The sequence below is a fragment of the Peromyscus maniculatus genome, chromosome 10, assembly GCF_049852395.1.
Source record: "Peromyscus maniculatus bairdii isolate BWxNUB_F1_BW_parent chromosome 10, HU_Pman_BW_mat_3.1, whole genome shotgun sequence".
NCBI classification, from domain to species: Eukaryota; Metazoa; Chordata; class Mammalia; order Rodentia; family Cricetidae; genus Peromyscus; species Peromyscus maniculatus.
In genome coordinates this window covers 92,223,171-92,245,910 of record NC_134861.1, presented here as the reverse complement: position 1 = coordinate 92,245,910, position 22,740 = coordinate 92,223,171, and the positions used below count along the sequence as shown (strand labels likewise).

Below are 22,740 nucleotides of genomic sequence, written 5' to 3'. Positions count from 1 at the left end.
TTGAACTATTGGGGGCTCACTCAAGAGGTTCCAGAGGAGAAGAATTTTAGTATGGTGCCTAGAGATTGTTCTTGTGATATTTTGGTGAAGAAAGTGGCTGCCTTTTGCCCTTGTCTGAGGAGTCTGCCTGAGACTAAAGTGGAGAGTTTTGCATCAATTCCATTGGCAGAAGAAATCTCAAAACAGCCTAGTATAGACTCTGTTGTGTGGATATTAGTGGTAACTCTAATGAAGATTTATAATGAAAAGGAGCAAGCTGAGCAGTGTAAATTACAAAATGTAAGTTTTGAGGAGAAAAAGAGCACCAGGAAGTAGAATGGAGCTAAATCCTGTGTTCAAGAAGATAAAGGGATTAAGAAATGGAATAAAGGGAGTGGTGCCCTCAGGGCAAGATCCCAACCAGCTAAGTTTCCAACTTGTGAAAAGGAACTAAAGAAAAGCTTAGAGCCAGGTGTGGTGGGGCATGCCTTTAATCCCAGCACTGGGAAGGCAGAGGCAGGAGGATTTCTGAGTTTGAGGCCAGCCTGGGCTACACAGCAAGTTCAAGGACAGCCAAGCTTAGGCAGTGAAGGTAACAAAAACAGAAAGTTGGTGAAGATGTGATTGAATAAGGGGCCCATGTTCCAGCCCCAGTAAGCAGCAGAACTTGGCAGCTTTGGCCTTATGATTCTGGATTTAGAGTTAAGAATAGAAAAAAAGGAGTTATAGAATAAAGTCACTGAGGCCAGGCATGTGTCTGGGGTGTCCCTGAATGGAGGCCTAATAGAGAGGCCAATGCGTGAAGCTGTGAAGTTGAAGCCTGGATTGTCCTGGAGAACCTAAGATGTTGGAGATGCTAGAGTCATGGGATACCTGCCAAGGAGAGTTGCTAACAGGGAAGTAGACCCATCCCAAGAGAAAGAAGTGTGTTGCAGTCAACAAAGCTGAACAGAGTTGGAGATCTGAAGAGCGTTTTGACATCAGACGTGGAGCTGCAGAGTTTGGAGTTTGCCCAGCTGGTGTTCAGTCTTTCTTTTGTCCAGTATTTCCTTGCTGTGCTCCCTTCCCTGTGTTTTAGAATGGTAAGGTATATCTTGTGCCATTACATGTTGTAAATATGTGATCTGCTTTTTGATTTTCATTTTTACAGAGGGATTACAGTTAAGAGATTGCCACTGGTCTCAGAAGAGACTTTGGACTTTGAAACAAATTTGGGACTGTTAAAGACTATGGGGAACTTGGACTGAATGCATGTTTACATTATGATGTGGCTTCAGGCCTTTGGGGCCCAGGAAGTGGAACGTGGTAGTTTGAACGAAAATGGCCCCCAAAGGGAGTGGCACTATTAGGAGGTGTGGCCTTGTTGGAGGAAGTGTGTCACTGCGGGCATAGGCTTTGAGGTCTCTTTTGCTCAAGCTTCCCTCAGTGTGACTGTCCATCAACTTCCTGTTGCTGCAAGATGTAAGATGTCTCAGCTCCATCACCACATCAGCCTGCACGGGACCGTCACGGTCATGATGATAATGGACTGAATCTCGGAAACTGTACTAAAGCCACCCCTTTTCTTTATAAGAGTTGCCATGGTCATGGTGCCTGTTCACAGCAATGGAAACCCTAAGACACTCCCTGAAGTCGTGTTTGCTGCACCAGTGCATTATGGGAAATCTAGCCTCCCATTTCACCGTCACCCATTCAAGCACCCATTTTCTAGCCCCCACCCCCAACAAGCACTTACAGCCTTGTACAGTTGCACACACAGTACACAGCTGTGTGCCCTGAGTGTCCCGAGTATGACTTGGGTAATGAAGACTCTCCGCTCTCATACTTTGTATATAAAATCGGGGGACTTAACGCTTTTTTCTGGGGTCTCTTGTTGTGTTTTCTGAACCTCTGGCTTTGGCACAGTTGGGCAGTGTTTTTCAAACGCAGCCTAACACCATCTGCGGGAGAGTTTGGGAGTACCTAGTTAAAGAATCAGATCCTGAGGTCGCCCCAGACTTAACTGCAGCTTGGGACTCCTCATTTTAAACAAGCTCCACAGGTCACCCATAGTACACCAAGTGGGAGTTACAGCCCTGAGCAGTAAAATTCAAGCGTCATGCTGGCCCTGTGTCTGGAGTCTCCAAGAGGAACCTTCCAGGCATGGTTCTTGGAAGAACAGGTGTGTCGCGGCGTCCAGGTTCCATCCATGCCCATCCCGGGATCACCCACAAAGTCACCCACTCCCCTTTGGGGCCTTATTTGTGCGGGTCCCACCAGCGTCGGGGGTTCACATGTGACAGCCGTGGGGTTCTTCTTCTGGGCTTGGAACCTTCTCCTTCCCCACTGGAAGGGTGGGGCTGGCGCTGGCTGGTGGGGAGCCCTTGTGGGCAGCTTGCGTTTTGTCCTGGGAACTCGCCAAGTGCCAGCGGACCTAGACCCCCCTCCTCTCCCACCTGCGTTGCCACAAATCAGGCAGAAACTAGGGAAGTGGGTCGCCGGGGCGACTCCGGTGGGCAGCCCCTCCCGCCTTCGCCACACGCTCTCAGCGGAGCTGGGGCATCGCCTGCATCACTGCCCAGGGGCGGGCCGGCCTGTCGCTGCGTCGCCGCCGCCGCGCTGTGCCCGCCGCCCTTGCCCGGGCAGCCGCCGCGGGTCGTGCGCCGTTGGCCCTCCCGCCTCCCCCTCGGCGGGGCCCTTCCCTTTACTACGGCGCTGGTGACATTCAGCAGGACCGGCTAGCGCAGCCGGGCTCCCGCGGCGCCGAGGCTGGGGCGCCCGCGGCTGTCTGCTCCTCTCACCCGGGCACCTCCGGAGCGGCAGCCCAGAGCTCCCGGCAGGCCCCGACACCCCCGACCGGACAGCCTTGGCGGGGCGGATCCCCGCCCCCCGCCCGGGTCCGGGAGCTTCGGTCCGCCCTGCCCAGCCCAGCTCGGGCGCAGGGCGAGGACGGAGGCGGCGAGCGCCAGGGGGACCCGGCCTCCCTGCTCGTATATGGCAAAGTTTCTCGCGGCGCTCCTGGGCTGCACGCTGCCGAGCAAGGGCGCCTCTCCCATGCTGGAGGTAGGTAGAGGGTGTGTCCTGCAGGGGCTGCGGTCGGTCGGTCGGTCTGTCGGCCGGCGGTGGTGAGCACCCCTGGCCCACCGCTAGGGTCCCCACCATTTGGCAAGTGCGTCTCACCTGAAGGACTTCTGGGGCGGGGCTGGGGAGGGTGGTGAGGGGGAGATGGAAGCCCGCGAGCCTGAATTCCTGGTCTCCCCAGCCCTCTCTCTGCGCGTTTGTTTTTCTCTTCTCTAGTTGACAGGTGAACACGTTGGCGAACCGCGGGTTAGGCGAGTTGCCCCTTGCCTAACATGCCAGGCACATTCGAAAATGAGCTGTCTCTCGCTCATCCTGCCGCTGCCTACCTACCTTGGCTTTTCTAAATTATTAACGGAAAGCAATCTTTCATTTCAAAAGGTTCCTACCTTCCTGCATGCTCTCACCACTCCCTTCCCCCAACCCCAGCGAGGCGTAAACTCCTTGTAAGTTAACTCGTTTCCTCTGGTGTGAGATACACTGGGGATGGGGAGTGGGAGGGGATGGGATTAGCCAAATCGCGCCTTCTGAAGGCAGCTACACCTAATGGCTCACACCTGCTGGTGGTGGCGGTGACCCTGCTGCAAGCATGCTTAATAGGAGTTGGCTGGCTGGCTTGCTCATCCTCCTGGGGGAAATGGTGGCATCAGCGTTTTATATGAGACCCATCTGGGCCACTTAGTAGGGACAGTTCCGTGCTGCGTGACCCTTCACACTCCATAGGCAGTACAGAGTGCCTTTTGTCTCCATCGCTCCTGCCCTCTCCTGCAGACTGCCCGACAAGCAAGCCAGGACCTCTGTCAGCTAGTCTTGTCACCTGTATGGGTCTCAAACCCTCCTGGAAGCCTCGGCCCCTCGCTGTCAGCCGTTTCCAGGCTGATGGAGAAACAGTCTTGAGTGTCCTTCAGCCAGAAACTCCTTCCGGTTCCAAAGTCTTCCTCAGCTGGTTGTTGACCCCACCCCACCCCCCTTCACCTTTTGCAATCCTGAGTTTTCTTCTGAGATCACGTGGAACCATTCCCTGTGATTTTAGAGCTCAAACTGTCCAATCCATACTCTGCTACGTGATAGGGAGATCCCAACGGTGAGTGTGAGGAGGAGCTTAGGAAACGCAGGTGGAAATGCCCGCACAGGCGAAAGCTGAAACCTAACGGATGAAGGGAAGGTTTTCCAGGCTTGCTGTGGCCTTAGCCTTCGCTCCTCAGTATCTTCTCCATGGCACATTAGGCAGCCAGATGACTAGGAGGCCATTCTGGAGTTCCTTTAAAATTGCTGTTCCCTTTCATTTTCTCTTCACTTAGGCTGGGGTTTTTGTTATAAAATTCCAGAAGCCTCCACCAAGAAGTTTCGGTATATGCATTGCCTTTTGGGTACCTGCTCCTGCCCGTGCTTTCCTCCGGTCCACAGGTGCCTCACCTTGACTTTTCAGAACGTTGGGTTCCCAGTTATTGTAGAGAGGAGCTGACCTCCAAAACTAGTCTCTCTCACACACATTTAGATGATTGCTGTTTTTAAACAAGAGTGGCTATTTTGTCCTTGAGAAGTTCCAGGGGAAGGAGACGTCCCTCAGTCCTTGGTAACTCTTTAGGTCTTGCTTTGTGGTGTTCCCCACCCATCTAGAGGTAGGAATACCTTCAGCATCTCCTCTCAACCTCTCTCTACAAAGGGTTGAGTTACTGTTGGCCGAATCAGCCTAACATGTGGATCAGGTGTCAGATTTCATCAGTGCCACTGGAGAGATTTCCTACCTTTGGGACTGTCTGTGCCCGAGGAGATGAACGGGTGCGGGAATGGGCTTTGTGGATACCTTTCAGACGAACACTGTTGCTGCTGAGTGGAAGGGTGTGATGTGGCTTACTCCATCTGGGATGGAGAGAAATGTGGAAGAGAAATAAGCCTCTCTGAATATTCATTTCTTGAAAGTGCTATGGTACTAAAAAAATGTGGGCAGCATTTAATCCCCCAAACACCAACTATGCTAACACTGAAGGTTCCCTTTAGTTTTGGGGGAAATCTAAAGAGGAGGTGGAAACCATCCCAATAAACAGCCTTTGGTTTCATTTGGGTAAGAATGTGGCCAAGTAGGTTTGAAGATTGATGAAGTCCAGGACCTCTTAGGAATCCGCAGTTTGATAAAGGAGAGGCGACAGGTTGTGGTTAATAAAAAACAAAAGAGTCATGGGTAAAGTGTCAAACGTGATTGTAAAAGAACTCCAGTGTATGCCTGCCGGTCTGCACCACCCTCAGAGGCCAAGGGCAGAAAAGATCCAGGCACATTGCCACCAGAGTGTCTTAATGGCCATTTTATTACCTCTCTGTGGTCTTAGTAAAATGTGGGTATTTGTAAAACAAAACAAAACCTGCATCTTTGGGAACAATTAAAAAATGTCTAGGAAAAAAGTAAGGATTGCAAGTTGACTTCAGGACCAGCCTGAGCACTGGGCTGTTTTGGAGTGTTTGTGCCACACTCAGGTGGACCGTTTATAGAAACATCGAGTTTTCTTTGTATTCTGATACCTAGAAAGGTAGGCCAGAGGCATACATACAGATGTTTCTAGTCCTAAGAGGGGACAGGAGTGTGTGTGTGTGTGTGTGTGTGTGTGTTCGTTCCTGGCATTCTTTCTGTCCCCTTTGATTTATGACATAACCATGCTCCCTGTGTATAGCCCAGTCTGGCTTTCATTGTGACCTTAGTGATGGAGTCCATGTTCTAAGACACGGTGGGAGAATAATTCATCCGGAGGCGATGTTGCTCTCCCTCCTCCCCCCCCTGCACAGTGTCGCTTCATTCTTAGTGCCTGTCATCCTTACCTAATCCAGTGGACAATCTTTAAGGAGTCACCTATGTTGGGAGAGCACATCTGACTCCATATGAAAGGGAGGTTCAGTTCTTTCATGGGTGTGGTCTCTAGAATTGCCATGGGTCAGATAGCATCTGTATGTTCCAGATCTTTGTCTCTACTAGTATTGCTGCCTAAGTGCAAGGACAGCTTGATTTTTCATCTATGCATAATACATAGTGGCTATCTGATATCATCACATTATTCTAAGGACATATTACACATGATCTCAGCTGTGCTAATAGTCTCATGACATAGATGTTATCAATCACATTTTACAGATGAGAAAATCGAGATCGTTAGAGGGTATAAATAATTTACTTAAGGTCACTGTCATAATGCATGCTAACGTGAGGATGATTTCATTATCTCAAAGTTCACTTCGTCTCATCCAACTGTGGCTACTTGGTTATTGGAGTTGGCTTAAGTGATGGTTCATATCAACTGTCAGCTTGACAGGATCTAGAGCCCCCTAGGACAGCTCTGGGCATATGAGGGCTGTGAGGGATTTTCTAGACTGAGTCAGTGGAGGTAGGAAGGCCCATCTTAAATATGGGCAGCACCAGCCCACAGGCGGGGGTCCCAGGGTGAGTAAGAAGAAGAAAAGCTGAGCAGCATTCTCTGCTTCCTGACTCAGGGAAATGTGTCCAGCTGCCCCACGCCGCTGCTACCATGACTGTCTCAGCATGATGGTCTACATGAGACAAAATAAACCCTCCCCAAAGTTGCTTTCCTTGAGTATTTAGTCACAGCAACGAGAAGAGCAACTCACAGCTTGTTTTGGCTTTTGCTGTCCCCCTCCATTCCCAGACACAGTTTTCCAGAGAGGAAAGTCTCTCCCGGTCCTCACCATGTCTCCGTTGGTATGACATGAACTCTAACTTGCCCCCAGAGATGTCCAAAGGCTGATTGACCCCTGAGAAATTGTTTTAGGGATGACTCAAGTTCAATTGTGGTGGTCCTTTAGAGGTAGCTGCTGTTCGTAGAGTGTTTTCCTGTGTCCTGTTGTCTCCATTTTGGAGGGAAATTTTTCATTAGCTTGTATTCACTGTAGAAAACAATGACCTTCCTTATTTCTCCAAAAATGCTATGAAGTAAGTGGTATAGTTATTGCTGTTTTATGAACAAGAAAACCAAGGCTCAGAGTGACTCTATGATTTGTTCAATGTCATCCACCTGCTAAAGATCTAGTCTAGGAAAAAAATCCCGGGTTGTTTGCCACAGTGCTTGACAGACACTTGCATAGACTTACGTGGTTTCGTGGCCTCTGATGTTTCTCTCATCCACTCTGTCTTTCGTGTTATATACCAAATCATGTTGCTAATAGCTCAACTCAAAGTGGTGATCATTTAATTGTCATAAATTCCTTTGTGGTTTACCACTCTATACAACAGATTCAGTGAGGCACATGGGTTTTCTCCATACGATGAGTACACTTTGGTGTCCTCGTCCTGTCTCCCCTTCCTTCTGTTACGTTCTTTGTCCTCTAGCAGTTTTAATGTGCTTCCCTTTCCTGCGTGTCCTGACACCTTCAGGCTGTTTTGACACTTGAGATTATCTTCCTCTAATATTCATTGTTGGAGTTTCATCTGTCCTTAACATTCCACCCCAATATCATCTCCAGATCTACTTCCTGGATAATATTCTATTGAACAGTGTGTGTGTGTGTGTGTGTGTGTGTGTGTTTACAGCACTTAAGGCAAGGAACCAAGGGTTAAATGAATTAATTCCCATAAAGTACTTAAAATGGTGCTCAGTCCACACAATTTATTGATCTTATGTTGTGTCTCTTCAATATCAGGAATGATGCATTTTTCCCTTCCGTTGCACTTAGCATAATGTTTTACATATTTTTGCATCAAATAAGTGTCTGCTCCAATTGATCTTCCAACCCTATGGGGTCATAATTTTCTGTGCCAGTAAGTTCATATGAAATTTATATGTATTTTCATAGAAAAGATCAGACCGTGGTGTCTTTCTATGCCCCTCTTCTCCCCAGAACCCACACACTTTGGGAAACTCTTGCTCCTGTCCCCTTCTTTACAGTTTCTACCTCACCAGAGATCACATCACAGGTCAAGAGACCCACACACAGGGAACTGTAGCTGGCCAGCTCTCTGACTTCACTGCTTCAGTGTAAAAATGCTAGAGACAGTAAACTTCCCCGTCACAAGTCTCCAGGTTGTGGCTGAGAGGTCCATGACGAGCATCTTATTATTCATTTTCCATGTGTTTATCAACTCATTCAACCAATCATTCATTCAGCATTATTAAATACTATCTTTGTCCTAGCTGTTTTGACTGTAACTCACGGTGAGAAAGCTGCTTTGCTTTGCACACAGTTTTTTTTTTTTTTTTTATAACTGTGACCCTGAAACTAAGTTCTGAGAACAATGGCTTTCCTCATACTGTGAGATGCACTCTGATCCTTGTGTCCCCTTTCTTCCGTTCCATTAAAAGACAAACTGGTAAAGACTGACTAAATTGATTTCATGGGCTGTAACTCATAACTTGAAAAGGATTTCTATATAGGATAATGAATGATAAGATTCTATTTTTACAAAACAATTTGTATTACCCAATTATCCCTGCACTATATGTATACATTATTACACTATCAATATGAGTTTCTAATGTTCTATCCTGGGAAGCCAGTCACCAAGAGTAACATTATTCTTGAGGTAAAAATGTTTCTAGGGCTTCAAATAACTAACTCACCAAACTACGTTTGATATATCCTGCTTTCCACATTGCCACGTGTTTGGGTAGAAGTTTTTGCATCCTTACCCTGTGCATATTTCATGACTATATATATATATATATATATATATATATATATATATATATATATATATATATATATATATATTAAACAGTATGCCCGAATTTCCATTTATTTCTCTCCTATCATGTGTTCATAGCAAGGTCACATTTTTGTGGATCTTTCCAGTTTTGTGTTTTTGTAAACTCCTTCCCTTCTCTAAGAAAATTCTACTGCCAGCTCTCCGGGCTCCTTCTCCCTCTCATTTCTGTTAAATTACTTTGCACATTATAATGGAGAGCTGAACTCTTTTTTGTCTGTTAAAAAGAGCCCTGTACCACCTGATTGATCTACTTGATCATTCAACTGGGTTTCAAGCATCTGAAAAAACAACAACAACAACAACAACAACAACAAATCAACCACTGGTCAGGCTGTTTCTGACGCACCTGACTCCAACAAGCCTGGCTGTAGGTTCTGTGATTGGCCGTGGGCGCCTGGCCATGGGAGAGGAGTTTACCCTGAGAATAACAGCTCCCATTGCCACAGCTGGGCTTTCTATGAGGATCATTTGAATCCTAAGCTAATGGATACTGGGTTTGTCCCATAAATTCACAATTTGTACCTCAAGGCCAATTGAATTGCTACCACGTCTGAGCCATTGTGTAGGCAGGGGCAACTCTCCTTACCTTTGTGCAGCTGCTTTTAGACGCCGCATGCGGTCCTAAATGCGCACATTTTATTTATAGGAATGTTTGGTCCTATTATGATTACATCTGTCTAATGGCTTCTTGCTGAGAAACTGTTAGATGTTTTTTCCCTCTCCTTTGTATTTTGATAGGGAAAGGCTGGTGTTTCCTAGCTGCCAAATGGCCAGTGCTGGCGGCAAGTCCCGGGAGCAGGGGCTGAGAGCTAAACTCCTAATGCACCCTTTTGTTCAGCCCTTTATTCATTATCCTATATAGAAATCCTTCTCAAATGGTGAGTTACAACCGTGTTTGGGAGTCTCCTTGTACATTAGGGACTTCTTTACTCATCCTTGACCAAATGTAACAGGTCCAGTAGCCAGTGATATTCATGCTAGGAAACTTCTACCTACATACGGTTGCCTTAGAGTAACAAATGGCAACTTTAATTTTTTGTTTTGAATTTGTGATGAATAAGGACTGTGCTTCCCACCTTTGGTGCATTTTAAATGCAGGCTATGACTCTTTCTCCAGATGCCTGTCATTCATTAGTGGTTCCTTCCAAACCTATATTTTGAAACTAAAATGGAGGCTACATCATGCCCCCTGTGCCCACCTGAGACTCAGTTCTGCTTTCCAAGTCCATGCCGTCCAGTCCCATCTCCTCTCTTCTTTTAGGGTGTACTGGGGTGTCCCATTTGTTTCTCTTTTCTCCCTTTCTTCTGTGGACAACCTGCCAGTGATGCCCTGTTCATTCTCCCTTGGGTTTATATCTTTAAGATTCATTCATTCATTGAGGTCATTCATTCACTGACAAACATTTTGAGGACCTGCTGTAAAGAAGGAGTGGGTCTCTGGGCGACTTCACAGCGAGTCACTGATGGTTTTGCCTTTCAAGTCTCCCCTCTCCTCAGTCCTGAAGATGTGGTGTGCGTACCCCAGTGTGCGTACCCCAGTGTGTGTACCCCAGTGTGTGCACACCACTGTGCCTTCTCTCCCTCACTTTCCCCTTACTGTTCTAGCCTTCAGGCTCTTCTAGGCTGTTTCTAAGGTCTTCTATTGGGTGTCTCTCGCTGCCTAGTCCAGTTCTCTTCCTGATTTTCCTTTTCCTCAGCATCCTTCCATGTCAGGTATAAATTCTTGCTTCTGTGTTTTGGTTCATGGGACCTGCTACCCTCTGATTTACCTGTGTAATCGTTCCTCTCTCCCGAACTGGACCCTGTTCAATCTTCGGAGCCGCAGCAGGGAGTCAGCTCTTTATAGACTATCCCACACATAGCAGAGAGGCTCTGAGCACGCAGGCTCTCACATCTTATCTAAGTTCCTTTAATTAAATATGTCTTTGCTTTGTGCCTCCATTTTGTTTCCTATAACCACGGGATGACAATAATATCTGTCCTATTGATTGTTAGGAGGATTAATTAAAATGGCAGTTGACGTGTATAACACTAACTGTAATTTTTAATGTAAACCTTTATGGCCTAAGTTACCTCTCTGCTTTGGTTGTTCTAGAACATTGTGTGTGTATGTTTGTGTGTGTGTGTGTGTGTGTGTGTGTGTGTGTGTGTGTGTTTCTGAATCCTCCATGGTGCTGAGCAAAAAGAGGTATTCAATCAGTGCTTATTTAATTTTGAAAACCTCCCATATTCTGTTTGAGCAGGATCTAGGAACCAATTTATTTCTAGATATATTTAATTTTATTTCATGGAAATGTGACAGCCATGTCTTTTCGTGACTTGCCCTCCAATCTATGGGACACATATTGCAGCTAACTTAGGCTGCGGATGTATAAATGACGATAATGTACTTTTAGACACGACTGTGGCAGAGACAGAACTTGAAAAACGTGCCAATTATAAATGCCACTTAAGTGAAATTCAGCCATAGATTGCGATATAATTAAATCCAGAGTGCTTTTATTTTTCAGTTGCTTTGCAAACATGTACCCTCAGTGTAACTCAAGTGGAGCAAATCCATGCAGTAAAGTCAAGGTTTTATTCATCAGACTCTTATTTTCCGTGCTGTTGGTGAAGAATTCTGATCGGAGGAAGTCAGATTAGATTACTCCAGAAGTAATTTACTCCAAAGAACAGTTGCTCAGTGGGCTTCCCTATTATGTCCCCAGCGGGACAGAGGCAGTAATGATGCCTGACTTCCCTGGAAACTCGGTGTGGTGCCAGGATGCATGGGGGTTTGCTTTCATTGCCCGTATTTGAGCTTGACTGGAAGTCAGGTGAGGGTGTCTAGAGTGAGAGCCACAGAGCTTTGAACTGCAAAGAGCAGGCAGCAGGAACCCCCAGGCTGTGGTTCCAGGAGCAGCTGGCCTGCTCACAGGCTGCCTGCCGGAAGGAATGCCCACCCCTCTGTCCATTTCCGTGACCGGGACATGAAAGTGTCAGTGTTTGATTTGCTTCACTCACAGAAGTGATGCAGGCCCCGGTGTGGTTTTACATGTGAAACTCTGTTGTGACTCATGAAGCGTTATCCAAATGTGAATTGCTATTTCTGATAGTGTAATGAAGAGAACAGACACCCAAGGCTCCCACTGGCCACCCAGGGCATGCAGGGACTTGCTGCCGAAGGAACTGTTAGTGGCGGTATGAATAAGGATGCTTCTGTTTGAAAGGCAGAGGAGGAAAGATGCAGCAGTTACAGTTTACAGCTGGAGCCAGGACGTCTAAATCCAGTGGGTAGATGGCTAACTACACCATTGTATTTCTGAGTCAGTGCCTTGATGTGATTTAATTGTGCTGACAGCCTGAATTCCAGGCCGCCTTGAGAGCCCATGGTTTTGCCTTATGGAGATATCTTTTTCCAGAATGATGCTACTCACTTTGGAATGATTATAAATTCATCTACCATGATTTAGATCTCCTGGGAAGGCTGCAGGCTTGAATGGGCTCCTAACAGTCACTGGAATTTAAATCTGACCTTAGTGGGGAGAAAGCACTTCATTTCTTTTTAGTTTCTTACAATGTTGGATGTTATACTCCATCCACTCTATCCTACCTGGGGAAGCACATTGAGGGACACAAGCAGAGGAGGAGGTAATAGCTTACCAAATCATCTCACAGACAGGCAGGGGGCCTGGCTGGCCCAACACTCCATTTTCCTTTTAGAAGTGGCTCCTTCAAGTAAATTCACAAATCTAAAGATTTGGAACTAGGATCCATATATAAGACAGAACATATGTTTGTCTTTCTGGGTCTGGGTTGCCTCATTCTGTATAGTATAAATTCTCTAATTCCACCTATTACTTGAAAACTTCATTTGTCCTTACAGATGAGTAGAATTCCACTATGTATCAGGAAAGTAGGAAATGACCATTGTGGGAGGAGCTACACACTAATTCACAGTCTCACCTACAAAGTAGCATTTGCTGACCCTGGCCTGCATGGGTTGTCTCAGGAACGCACATGACCCCGTTTTCCCCCAGAGGACACACTGGGGTACTTGGAAAGAACCTGATGTCCTCAAGATGGAAGTGGGGGTGGGGCTGATGCAATAGTGGACCGTGGGTGTGAGAAGGTAACTGTTTTTGCAATCATATGCACACAATTGTTCTTTGTAATTCTGTTATCTCAGTGGGCTTCAGGAAGGGTTTTGGTGAAATATACCCTCCAAAGACATCATTTTTGCGCAATGAACCTATTCTCCACGTTCATTTAAACTAAATCCCATGCATATTAAAATGTGTTGCCTAAACCTACCTAAAAGTAGCAGAGAATCTTTGTGTTAGCTCTTCATCCAATAAAAGACTCATAGCTATTATATGCAAAGAGCTAAAGAAAAAATTGAACACTAAAAGAACAATCAAATAAAGACAGGCAAAAGGCAATTCTTAAAAGTTCAGCTGTCCAATATGAACCTGAAAAATGCTCAGCACCTTAGCTGTCAGGGAGATGTAGAGAAAAACTCCAGAGCATCCTTCTCACTCTGGTCACAAAGACTAGTATGAAGGGAATAAATGATAACAAACATTGACCAGGACTTTGTGGAACAACAGAAACCCTTATACACCGTGGGTAGAATGTGGGAAAGAATGTGGGCACTGTAGAAATAAGCATGCTCAGTCCTCCAAGACTAAAAATATAATTCCCGTGTGATCCAGCTATAGCATTCTTGGTATATACCATGAGGATTCAAAGCTGGCAGACCCTAGAGATAACAGCAGATCAGTGTTTATTATGGCACTCTTCACTGGAACCAAGGTATGGAATCAGCCCACCAATGGATGAGTGGATAAAGAAAATATGGTATATATACGCCAGAGAGCTTTTTAGCCACAAAGAAGAGCTGGGCTCATGCTCTTTGGGGGAAAATGGATAGAACTGGAGGCCACTGTGTTAAACAAAATAAGTCAGATTCCAAAAGCAAACCTTGTGTTCTTATATGTGTATTCTTGACCTTTAAAAACTCACTAAGATAAAAGGATGAGGATTTGGAAAATGTAGTCAGGGGGAGAGAAGGGACAGGAAAGTTAATGAGAGAGAGGTACATGTGATCCAAGTACGTTTTACACACACACACACACACACACACACACACACACACACACACACACGAAAATGTCACTGTGGAAGGCATTCCTTTGTACAATTTGTGAACACTAATAAAAATAAAGGTATAAAAAGTGTTTTCTATCTTTTAGGAAAAACTAGGATGACAAGGGAGAGATCAGACATACGCAGATCCCTATGTAGATGAGAGATTATGCAGACAGATGGACACATGGGTATTTGCTCCTGGAAGGGCCATGAGGACAATGCCATATCATGACCAGCAGTTAAAACAAATCCAGAAATTCAAGTGGTTTTATTTCTCAGCTTTTCTCTTCAGTCTCATGTGTGTTTGTGTACATGAGACCATACACCCGGAGGCTTCTCAGGGGTTAGCAAACTGGCCTTGCTTTCCTTTTGAAGTTTCCCTTTTTCCTCCTCCTCCTCCTCCTCCTCCTCCTCCTCCTCCTCCTCCTCCTCCTCCTCCTCTTCCTCCAGTGTAGGGAGTTTCCTGTCTAAGAATCTGCAACATAGCTGTGTGAGACTTTCATGTTTTCCCATCTTATTCTGCAAATAGAATAGAATAGAATAGAATAGAATAGAAATTGATTCCATCTTTTTTCATGTATAAAGAAACAGTGCATCTGATTTCACAGAAAGAAATGACTGGAAAGCTTCCAGCCAGGCCCTGGGGAAAGCCCTAAAATTATCCTCTGCCTTATGGACTGTCCAGATTGTTTGTACGTGTGGCTGGGGAGCGGGGGCAGGGACGAGGGATTTGGGAAATAAAATATTTCATGCCCAGATGCTGTGATCCATCAGATGGCTGGGTGCGACCTCCTGATGACTGTGATTTTTTAGAGGTCTGTTTGCTTGTTGCCTGGTTTGAATGTCCAAGCAGCTGGGCAGACCCTCTGGAGTCCCTGGTTAGTGCACCCCCCCACTCCCCCCACCCCCACCCCCACCCCCGCTTCTCTGCACTGGGTGGGCTTCCCTTGTGTGCAAATGCTTCCAGAATAAATAGAAGGGTTTCTCTTTCCTTGCCTCTAGTTGCATCTTTGATTTTGAATTGTTGTGGGCTAGGGAGAATAAGAAATAGGTTCTCACTTAGCAGAGTTGATGGGCAATTAATAATAATAATAATAATAATAATAATAATAATAATAATAATTCTTTAGAATTTACAAAGGCACTTTACATTATTTTGTTAGAAACAGAAGAACTGTAGGAAGCTTTTACCTTTTCGTAGGTGAAAAAAGCCAAGTGCAGAGAATTGTAAAATAATAATTATTGGAAAAAACAACAACATAAACAAAACAAAACAAAACAAAAAATATATTTGGATCTAAAATTGTCTAGCCAGAACAGATAATAGAAATAATTTCTTGCCTGCTAAAAACAAACATGTCTTCTTTTCAAAAAGGATAATGGTTAGTATTCTGTCTGGAATTTTAGGTGCTCTCAACACACATATGAAAAAGGGTAACCATATGCAATGATATATAATGTGGACATGCTAATTTTCACTGTATAAATTATGATAGTAGATTATAAACCTTGAGTATAAGTGATAGAGTCAAACTATAAGAAGACTCCAACAGCAAGAACCCTGATATGATAGTCTTTGAAAAAAAGTGGACCAGCCCAGTGATTTAAAATACCTACCACCAGCGGAAGATGCGACTAAGCCATAGAAAAACATATTAGTTAGATGAAAACATTCTTAAGGGCCTTCCCATTTCTGCACATGCAGATAAATAAGTTAACAAATGACAGCACTACAGATGATATGTTTCCAGAATTATTCCAAGGCTTTGTGCCATGCCATTAGCATAAATCATGCCCTCCGTTCCAGTCACCACATCTCTTTGGCTTCCTTTCATCATGGTACAGGGCACCCAAGCTGGGAGCTGTAGAGAATAGTAATATTTTTTCTTTCGAGAAAATACTTCCTGAGGTGCATCAGATGGGGGTGACTCCCCGGAATCTCATGTTGTGCCGTTTCCTGTCTTGCAGGAGGCTGAGGATATTGTAGTGTGAAAGAATAATCCAAACAGTTTACAGCTTAGTAATTTATAGATTTTGAAGCACTTTGACCAAATCCTCTTAATAGTTTTTGAAAGATTATCATTTCCATTTGAAGGATTTTGAGACTGTGGTTCAAAGTGGGAGAAACAGGCATCCTGGTATACCCAGGCAAGAATTGCTAGAGCTGGGACTTCAGTCCCAGGCTTCCACTCTCTTCTCTCAGGCAATTGTGATGCTCTCAGCAATGTAAGGAGATATAGCCAAGACCCAGACATGACACTCATCTCAAAGACGGCTTCAGCATCCACTGAAAGCCTGGTTTCCTATTTCTACTGTCTGGGACTCTCCTTCCCTGATTGCTCTCTGGAATTTATGTTCAAATCTCTGCTCTGTTAACTTGTTTGTTATTTATGTGATGATAGGCAAGTTTATTTCATGTTGTGACTCTTTAAAGTATCTGCATGTAAAATGTAGATGGATGACGCTTATTATGAGAATTACATAGGAAATTAAATAGGAAAATATGATATGGTATTAAGTATGATGTATGCTTACAGTTAACATTAGAGGTTCTCTTTTCTTTGTATTTTGTAGTTGGTCTTGATTTACATTTTAGCCCATCTCTTTCCAATGTCCTAATTAATTTTTTAATTACATTATTTATTTATTTTGTGTGTGAGTTGGGATTTGCATATTCCACACTGTGCACTTGGAGGTCAAAGGACCTACTTGTGGGAGTCAGTTCTCTCCATCCACTGTGTAGTTCCAGGGGGTCAAACTCAGGTTTTCAGGCTTGGCAGTAAGTACCCTTCCCTGATGAGCACGTTGGCCACCCTACTAAAGTTTTATTTTTAACAAATGTTACAATTTGGGTAACATTTGTGTGTGAGTGTTGAGTGGACATGGGATAAGAATGGGAAGGGGCAAGAAAGGGCCTCGAACACATGCTCGGTGCCTGGCCTGCATGGAAACCAAATTTATTTCATAGCACAACAGTGACAGGCTGATTTGGTGCCTTTTTTTCTGGTGGACAAGCTAGTGTTGTCATTCTTCCTGATACCTTGTGTCTATCATACACCGTGGTAGGCTGATTACTCATTATTCCAGTTGTGTGTCCCTTACATTGTCTGGTGCTGAAAAGAATACAAAGGGAACAGGACATAGTTCTCTGCTTCAAGTTTACTTGAGCAGGCTTGATTTCTAAGTATGAAAACAGACACTCATCCTGAGCTGAGGTCTGATACAAAACTGCCATGCCCCCCCCCACCCCCCATGAGACAGAGTTTCTCTGTGTAGTCCTGGCTGTCTTGGAACTCACTCTGTAGACCAGACTAGCCTCAAACTCACAGAGATCCACTGGCATGTGCCATCATGCCTGATATGCCATGCCTATTCTAGGTTAAAGGTTTCATGAGCCTGTTTTTTTTTTTTTTTTTTTTTTCTAACATGATTCCAGGTGTGGCAACATTACCCAAAATATTTTTTTAAAATGTAGATAATTTAGAAGAAATAATACTTGTCCAAATTGGTGCCACACACAGGATATATTGTCACGTGTACCCGACTGCTTTCCAACACATACGCAAGCATCTAAAACAGCAGAAAAGGGGGCTGTGTGTGAGCTTGCATCCAGTTGTACAGCCTTTTTCAAAGGAAGGCAGTTTATTGGATTTCCTGACTTTGTTTTGCTGTGCCTCAGAAAAATTGCACTCCTTACATATAATATGCTCTAAATGACAGTATCTTGCTTGGCTTTTGTGCAGACTAAGTGAGGTAGGATGTGATAGGGTAGTCAGTCGTGCTGGGAGTGAGTATCTGATTAGCAGTATTTTCCTTTCCACGGTAATGGACATACCCCTTGTCCTTCTTGCACTAAGGGTATAAATCAGTCAGTTTTTTAAGCCCTTCCCACTTGTTTCCTCCATTAGCCTGGACTGTAGTGTGGCATGATTCCACATGTGTAGTCCATCAAAGGGTTAATAAGTTTCTGCTTCGATCTTTCTGGTTTGCTGGTACTCCTAAATAAGAAAAAAATCATTATAGTTTGTGTGTGTGTGTGTGTGTGTGTGTGTGTGTGTGTGTGTGTGTGTGTGCAAACCATTGATGTCCAAAGCAACTAATTAGAGTGAGAGAGAGTATAGAAAATCAATCTTTACTAACATTGACATTTCATCTAACTTAAGCAATTGATTTGCTTACATTCTTTGTGGAATCCTGTGGAGGTCTAAGATTATTCCAGATGAGTACATTGCAAGGTTCTAATAGGCTCTCCGTGTCAGGATGGATATTATCAGAACACTAAATCTGTGGACAGAATTGGGAAGGGATTCTACACAGCACATGGGCTCCCTGGATAAGCAGCTTGCACTCGTGACATCACTAAGCTCTTGGCAGAGGGCACCATGGAGGAGGTATCCTGATTCACAGCAGGGGAAGAGACTTGATTTCTCTTGCAGCTCCTGACCTCCATCTGTCCTGAGCTCCAGCTACTCGACTTTCATGCTGGGTGTCAATAGTACTCTCCTGCTCCAGTTTCTATATTTCTTTTGTCCAAAGAAATCATTGACCAGAGAGAGAAGAAACTGTGAAGGAAAGGCATTTGCTACATCAGATGTCTTGGTGGAGTCAGTTTGGCCTGGTCCTGTCCCCCTACCTAAGATTACAGCCCCTGTGATGTGAATGTCTCCATTTAGCCATCTGGCTTCAGCTGCCTATGATTCTCCCTTTGATACTTTAGAAGTGGCAACCTGGTGTGCTCTCCAGTATATTGCATCATGTCTGGTGACTTTCCTGCATCCTTCCTTAATTCCATCTTCAGAAATCATCAAGGGTTGCAAAAACCTGAATATGCCACATGCTTTGATCAGGACTTTAAATGACAGAGGAGCAAAAGCAACCTTTTGCTTCCTTTGTCTTTCTATGTAGTTGAGGCTGGCCTTGAACTCACTATGTTGCCCAAGCTGGTCTTGACCTTCTGGTTATCCTCTTTCCTTGGCATCCCAAGATTCTGACTTGATGTACTCCTCAAAGCAAGCTTCCTTCATGTAGACCTCACCTGATGCAAGGGTGAATGTTCTCTCCCATCCACCCTCGTAGGAGCACTAACCCCATGCAGGCAGGACTCAGTCCCATGCCTGATGCAAGCGTGAAAGGTTTCTCTCCTCTATGATTGCAGGAGCACTAACCCCATGCAGGACTCTGACCCACGAGCCAAAGCCCCACTTTCTAATATTGCCACATTAAAGCTTTAGTGATTTGGAGCAGATTCAAGCATTCAGACCACAGCAACTAGCCCGGCAAGGCTGCCTCCTAACTATGCTTTATGACTCCAATACTAGTGTTTTTTTAAATCCTCCAAACCATGGGAAGTGGTTAGATTTAGTTCCTGTTAGAAAAATGCATGAATTTGGGCTTTCAGTGGTAGTTAGAAGCTCACTACAGATAGGTGCTTGAGGGTGGTGGGTGGGTTTGGATTCATTTTTAGAAGAAATTAACCAGAAGTGATAAATTTCACTTCAGAGTAAATCACCTGTCACACCCACTTATACTTGTTTAAGATGTTACTACTGTCTTCAAACATTTATTTTTAGGAGAGACATTCTGTTACACAGTAGTTTTGGTTTTAGAAAATATAATTTATATTTGTGTTGACATGATGGCATATAAGGATACCCACAAAGAATCCCAGTTCTGGAATATACTCCACAATCTTTTGTTTCTAGGGACCTGGTCTCTCTTCAGTGTCACATCAGGGAGGGTCACTTGAGCCTCAGGGTGTACCCCTGAGAATTGGGGTATCAGTTACAGTGAAGCTTTCAGTGTCTCCCCTTACGATAAGAGCAGTCTAATGCAAAGGCTGTAAGATGGAGATTATATCCAAAATGAAAATGATAACATTTTCTGCATATGTCAGTGGCTAGGAGGCCCTACTGGGTAATGCTATCCATTACAGTGCAAGCCTTGATACCAAGGACAAAAACTCGCCTCTCTCTCTTAGTTTCTTTTATCCCCTTTCATGGAAGACAGGGAAAATTGTAATTGCCAGATAAATGGTTGACAAGGAAATAAAGCCACTGTAGGTGTTGGCGTTCTACATCAAGAATAGGTGTTGGTGTGATGAGTCAAAGGGGATTTGTTGTTTTAGTTAATAGTTGCTAAGTTAGACAGCTCATGCCCTGCAAATACTACTTTTTATATAGTGTATGAGGAGAGAAAGAAAATGCTTTAATTAGGCACGCACATCTAAACTCATTATCAATTCAAAGTCATCTCATTTTTATTTAAAATAATTTAGACATTTATTTATTATTATGTGTACATGTGTGTTATATGTGTGTGGACACACCCGTGTGACAGCTCATGTGTGAAGGTCACAGATCAATGTTCTAGATTTGGTTTTCTTCTTCTACTTTGTAGAAGAAGAAATTGGGAATTGAACTCAGACCTGGGAATTGAATTCAGGTCCCTGGCTTGGCAGAGAGTGCCTTTACTTGCTGAGCCATCTCACTGGTCCCAATATTATATTTTATCTTTTTCTTTCTTTCTTTTCTTTTCTTTCTTTTTTTTTTTTTTTTTTTTTTTTTTTCTGAGACAGGGTTTCTCTGTGTAGTTTTGCGCCTTTCCTGGCACTCACTCTGTAGCCCAGGCTGGCCTCGAACTTACAGAGATCCGCCTGCCTCTGCCTCCCGAGTGCTGGGATTAAAGGTGTGTGCCACCACTGCCTGGCTCCAATATTATATTTTAAATAAACCCAAAAGTAAAACCGTTAGCTAAACCAATTGCCTCAAATAACATTGCTATGGAAAATCATGAGCTCCCCTCTGACTGTGGGTTTTGCGTTCTGGTACTGTTCATGTCAGCTAGCCAGACTGACTCTCTTCATATAGTTCAATGCACTGACGACTGCTCTACTTTTGCCTTTCTGGGTGATGCTTATCATTACTACATCATGAGCATATGTCAGAATTTGGAACTAACCAATTTGCCACCATGTAATGCAAATATAGTCCACTCCCTTTCAGACAATATAAGTGGATGGCTTCCTTGTCCTTTTCTGACTCAAGACTGGCTTGATTATCTTTTGGATCTTAAATCTGCCTGAGAAATGAGTCTGCTGAAAAGACTGGAGAAATAGGTTTCCTCGTATGTAAAAGGGAAGTTCCGCAACTGTCCTCTAGGTGGCGTGCTCAGTGCCTCTTTGTGACTCATTTTGTCAAGCCATCTCTCTTCCCTATTTGCCTTCTCTGTGTGCAAATCTGATGGGCTGTGGGAGGAAGGCCTCAGTTTGGGCCTTATCAGTGAGTACTTAGTCACTGTGTACCTAGGTCTGACTCTTTTTCTTCTCGTTTAAATTTGTAAGGATCAGGGAAATACCACTTGCAAAATTACAGAGTCACTTGCTCTGACTCTGTCGTGGCAGAAAGCTGTTTTTCTGAAGAGGTTCTTCAAGCTTTGTTGTTCTTTATTTTTGAGATTGTATTTTAATTACATTTCTCCCGAGATTGTATTTTAATTACATTTCTCCCTTCCCATTCCTTCCTCCAGAAGGAGCCCTCGCCGCTCTCCTTCAAATCCATGGCCTCTTTTTTTTTTCATTATTTGTCATCGTATGCATATATGTGTGTGCATATACATATATGTTCTTAAATATAATCTGTTGAGTCCATACAATGTAACTTGCATTTTTTCAGAGCTGGTCATTTCAGTAAGCTTCTTGCTATCTCTAGATCCACTGTTCTCCTTCCATGGCATGAGAGATGGACATCTATTAACGTACCAAGAATTTCAGTTAGATAGTTAGCACTGTGTTAATTGCTCATCACTGTTGTAGCCCCCATCATTAGCAATGCTTTCAAATAATATAGGTGTTAATAGATGGATGAATAAATGCACAAAGGCACACCTTTCCCTCTCCAGCAGACTTCCTCCTTCTATAATCTCCCCCCACACCCAGAAGGAAACCTGGATGTTCTTCTACAGATTGCTTATATTTAAAGATGCCTTCTTGGTTGACTCTTCCCATTTCTCCCTTTGGTGTTTTCATATTAATTTGATTCCATTTGTTTTCCAATATTACAGATGTATAGGGAGGGATGTTAGCATTACTAATATGATTTGTTCTCCTTTGAGAGAAAATGACCCTGATACAAATGTAAATACACACCATTATAGAATGTTTGGCACTGTTTAAATTGATAGAAATGCCCCAGCTGACTTTTTAATTTGGCGGAGTGGGAACTGTACCCTATGTGACTTACTAGTATCACCTGATTGAAAAGCACATGACATTAAATTACTTTTGCTTCTCTTTTTGTGTAACTTTTTGCTGTCATTTGTGTCTCTTGAGGTATTTTTTTTGTACAAATTTTCAATCTATTACTTAGACCACTTGGATAAAAAAATAGCAACTCCCTTCTTCTTTTTGCTGTATTCCAGGTTGCTCATCCTTTTGAAAGGCACTACAGAAAATGAAAATGGAAAAATTCCGTCATTATCATAAACACCAAATTAATTTAACATATTAAAACAGTCTATAAAAGTTTGCTACAAAAACCTTATAAACAACCCAATTTGCCATATTTCCAGGGCCATTGTGTCTGTCCATGGTGCTGAAAGCATGCTGTCCTTTTTAGACATGGTCACAAAATAAATGCATCACAAGGACGTTTTTAGTGTGACCCTGTAGCATGAATCTTAAAAGGTCTTATTAATAAAAAACAAACCCAGAGCCAGGTATTGAGGTGAATGCTGAAAGATCAGAAAAGCAGAACAGGCCACATCTAACCTCACCTCACCAACTTTTCAGCTGATCCTGTTTCCTCAGACTGGAAGTCTTTGTGTCTTCATCCAAATGGATGTCAGCTAAACTGCTGCTAGAAGCCTAAAAGCTT

At 44.0% G+C, this 22,740-nt stretch overlaps 1 protein-coding gene across 1 annotated transcript in view; it reads left to right on the top strand.

Annotated features, from left to right (window-relative positions):
- Positions 1-2,909: 2,909 nt before the first annotated feature.
- Rasgef1b (RasGEF domain family member 1B) overlaps positions 2,910-22,740 on the top strand; it is a 521,256-nt gene continuing 501,425 nt past the window's right edge. The window contains exon 1 of the mRNA XM_042257673.2: positions 2,910-3,021. Coding sequence (XP_042113607.1) covers positions 2,953-3,021 — 69 coding nt within the window. The 5' untranslated portion in view covers positions 2,910-2,952. The remainder of the gene's footprint in view (positions 3,022-22,740) is intronic.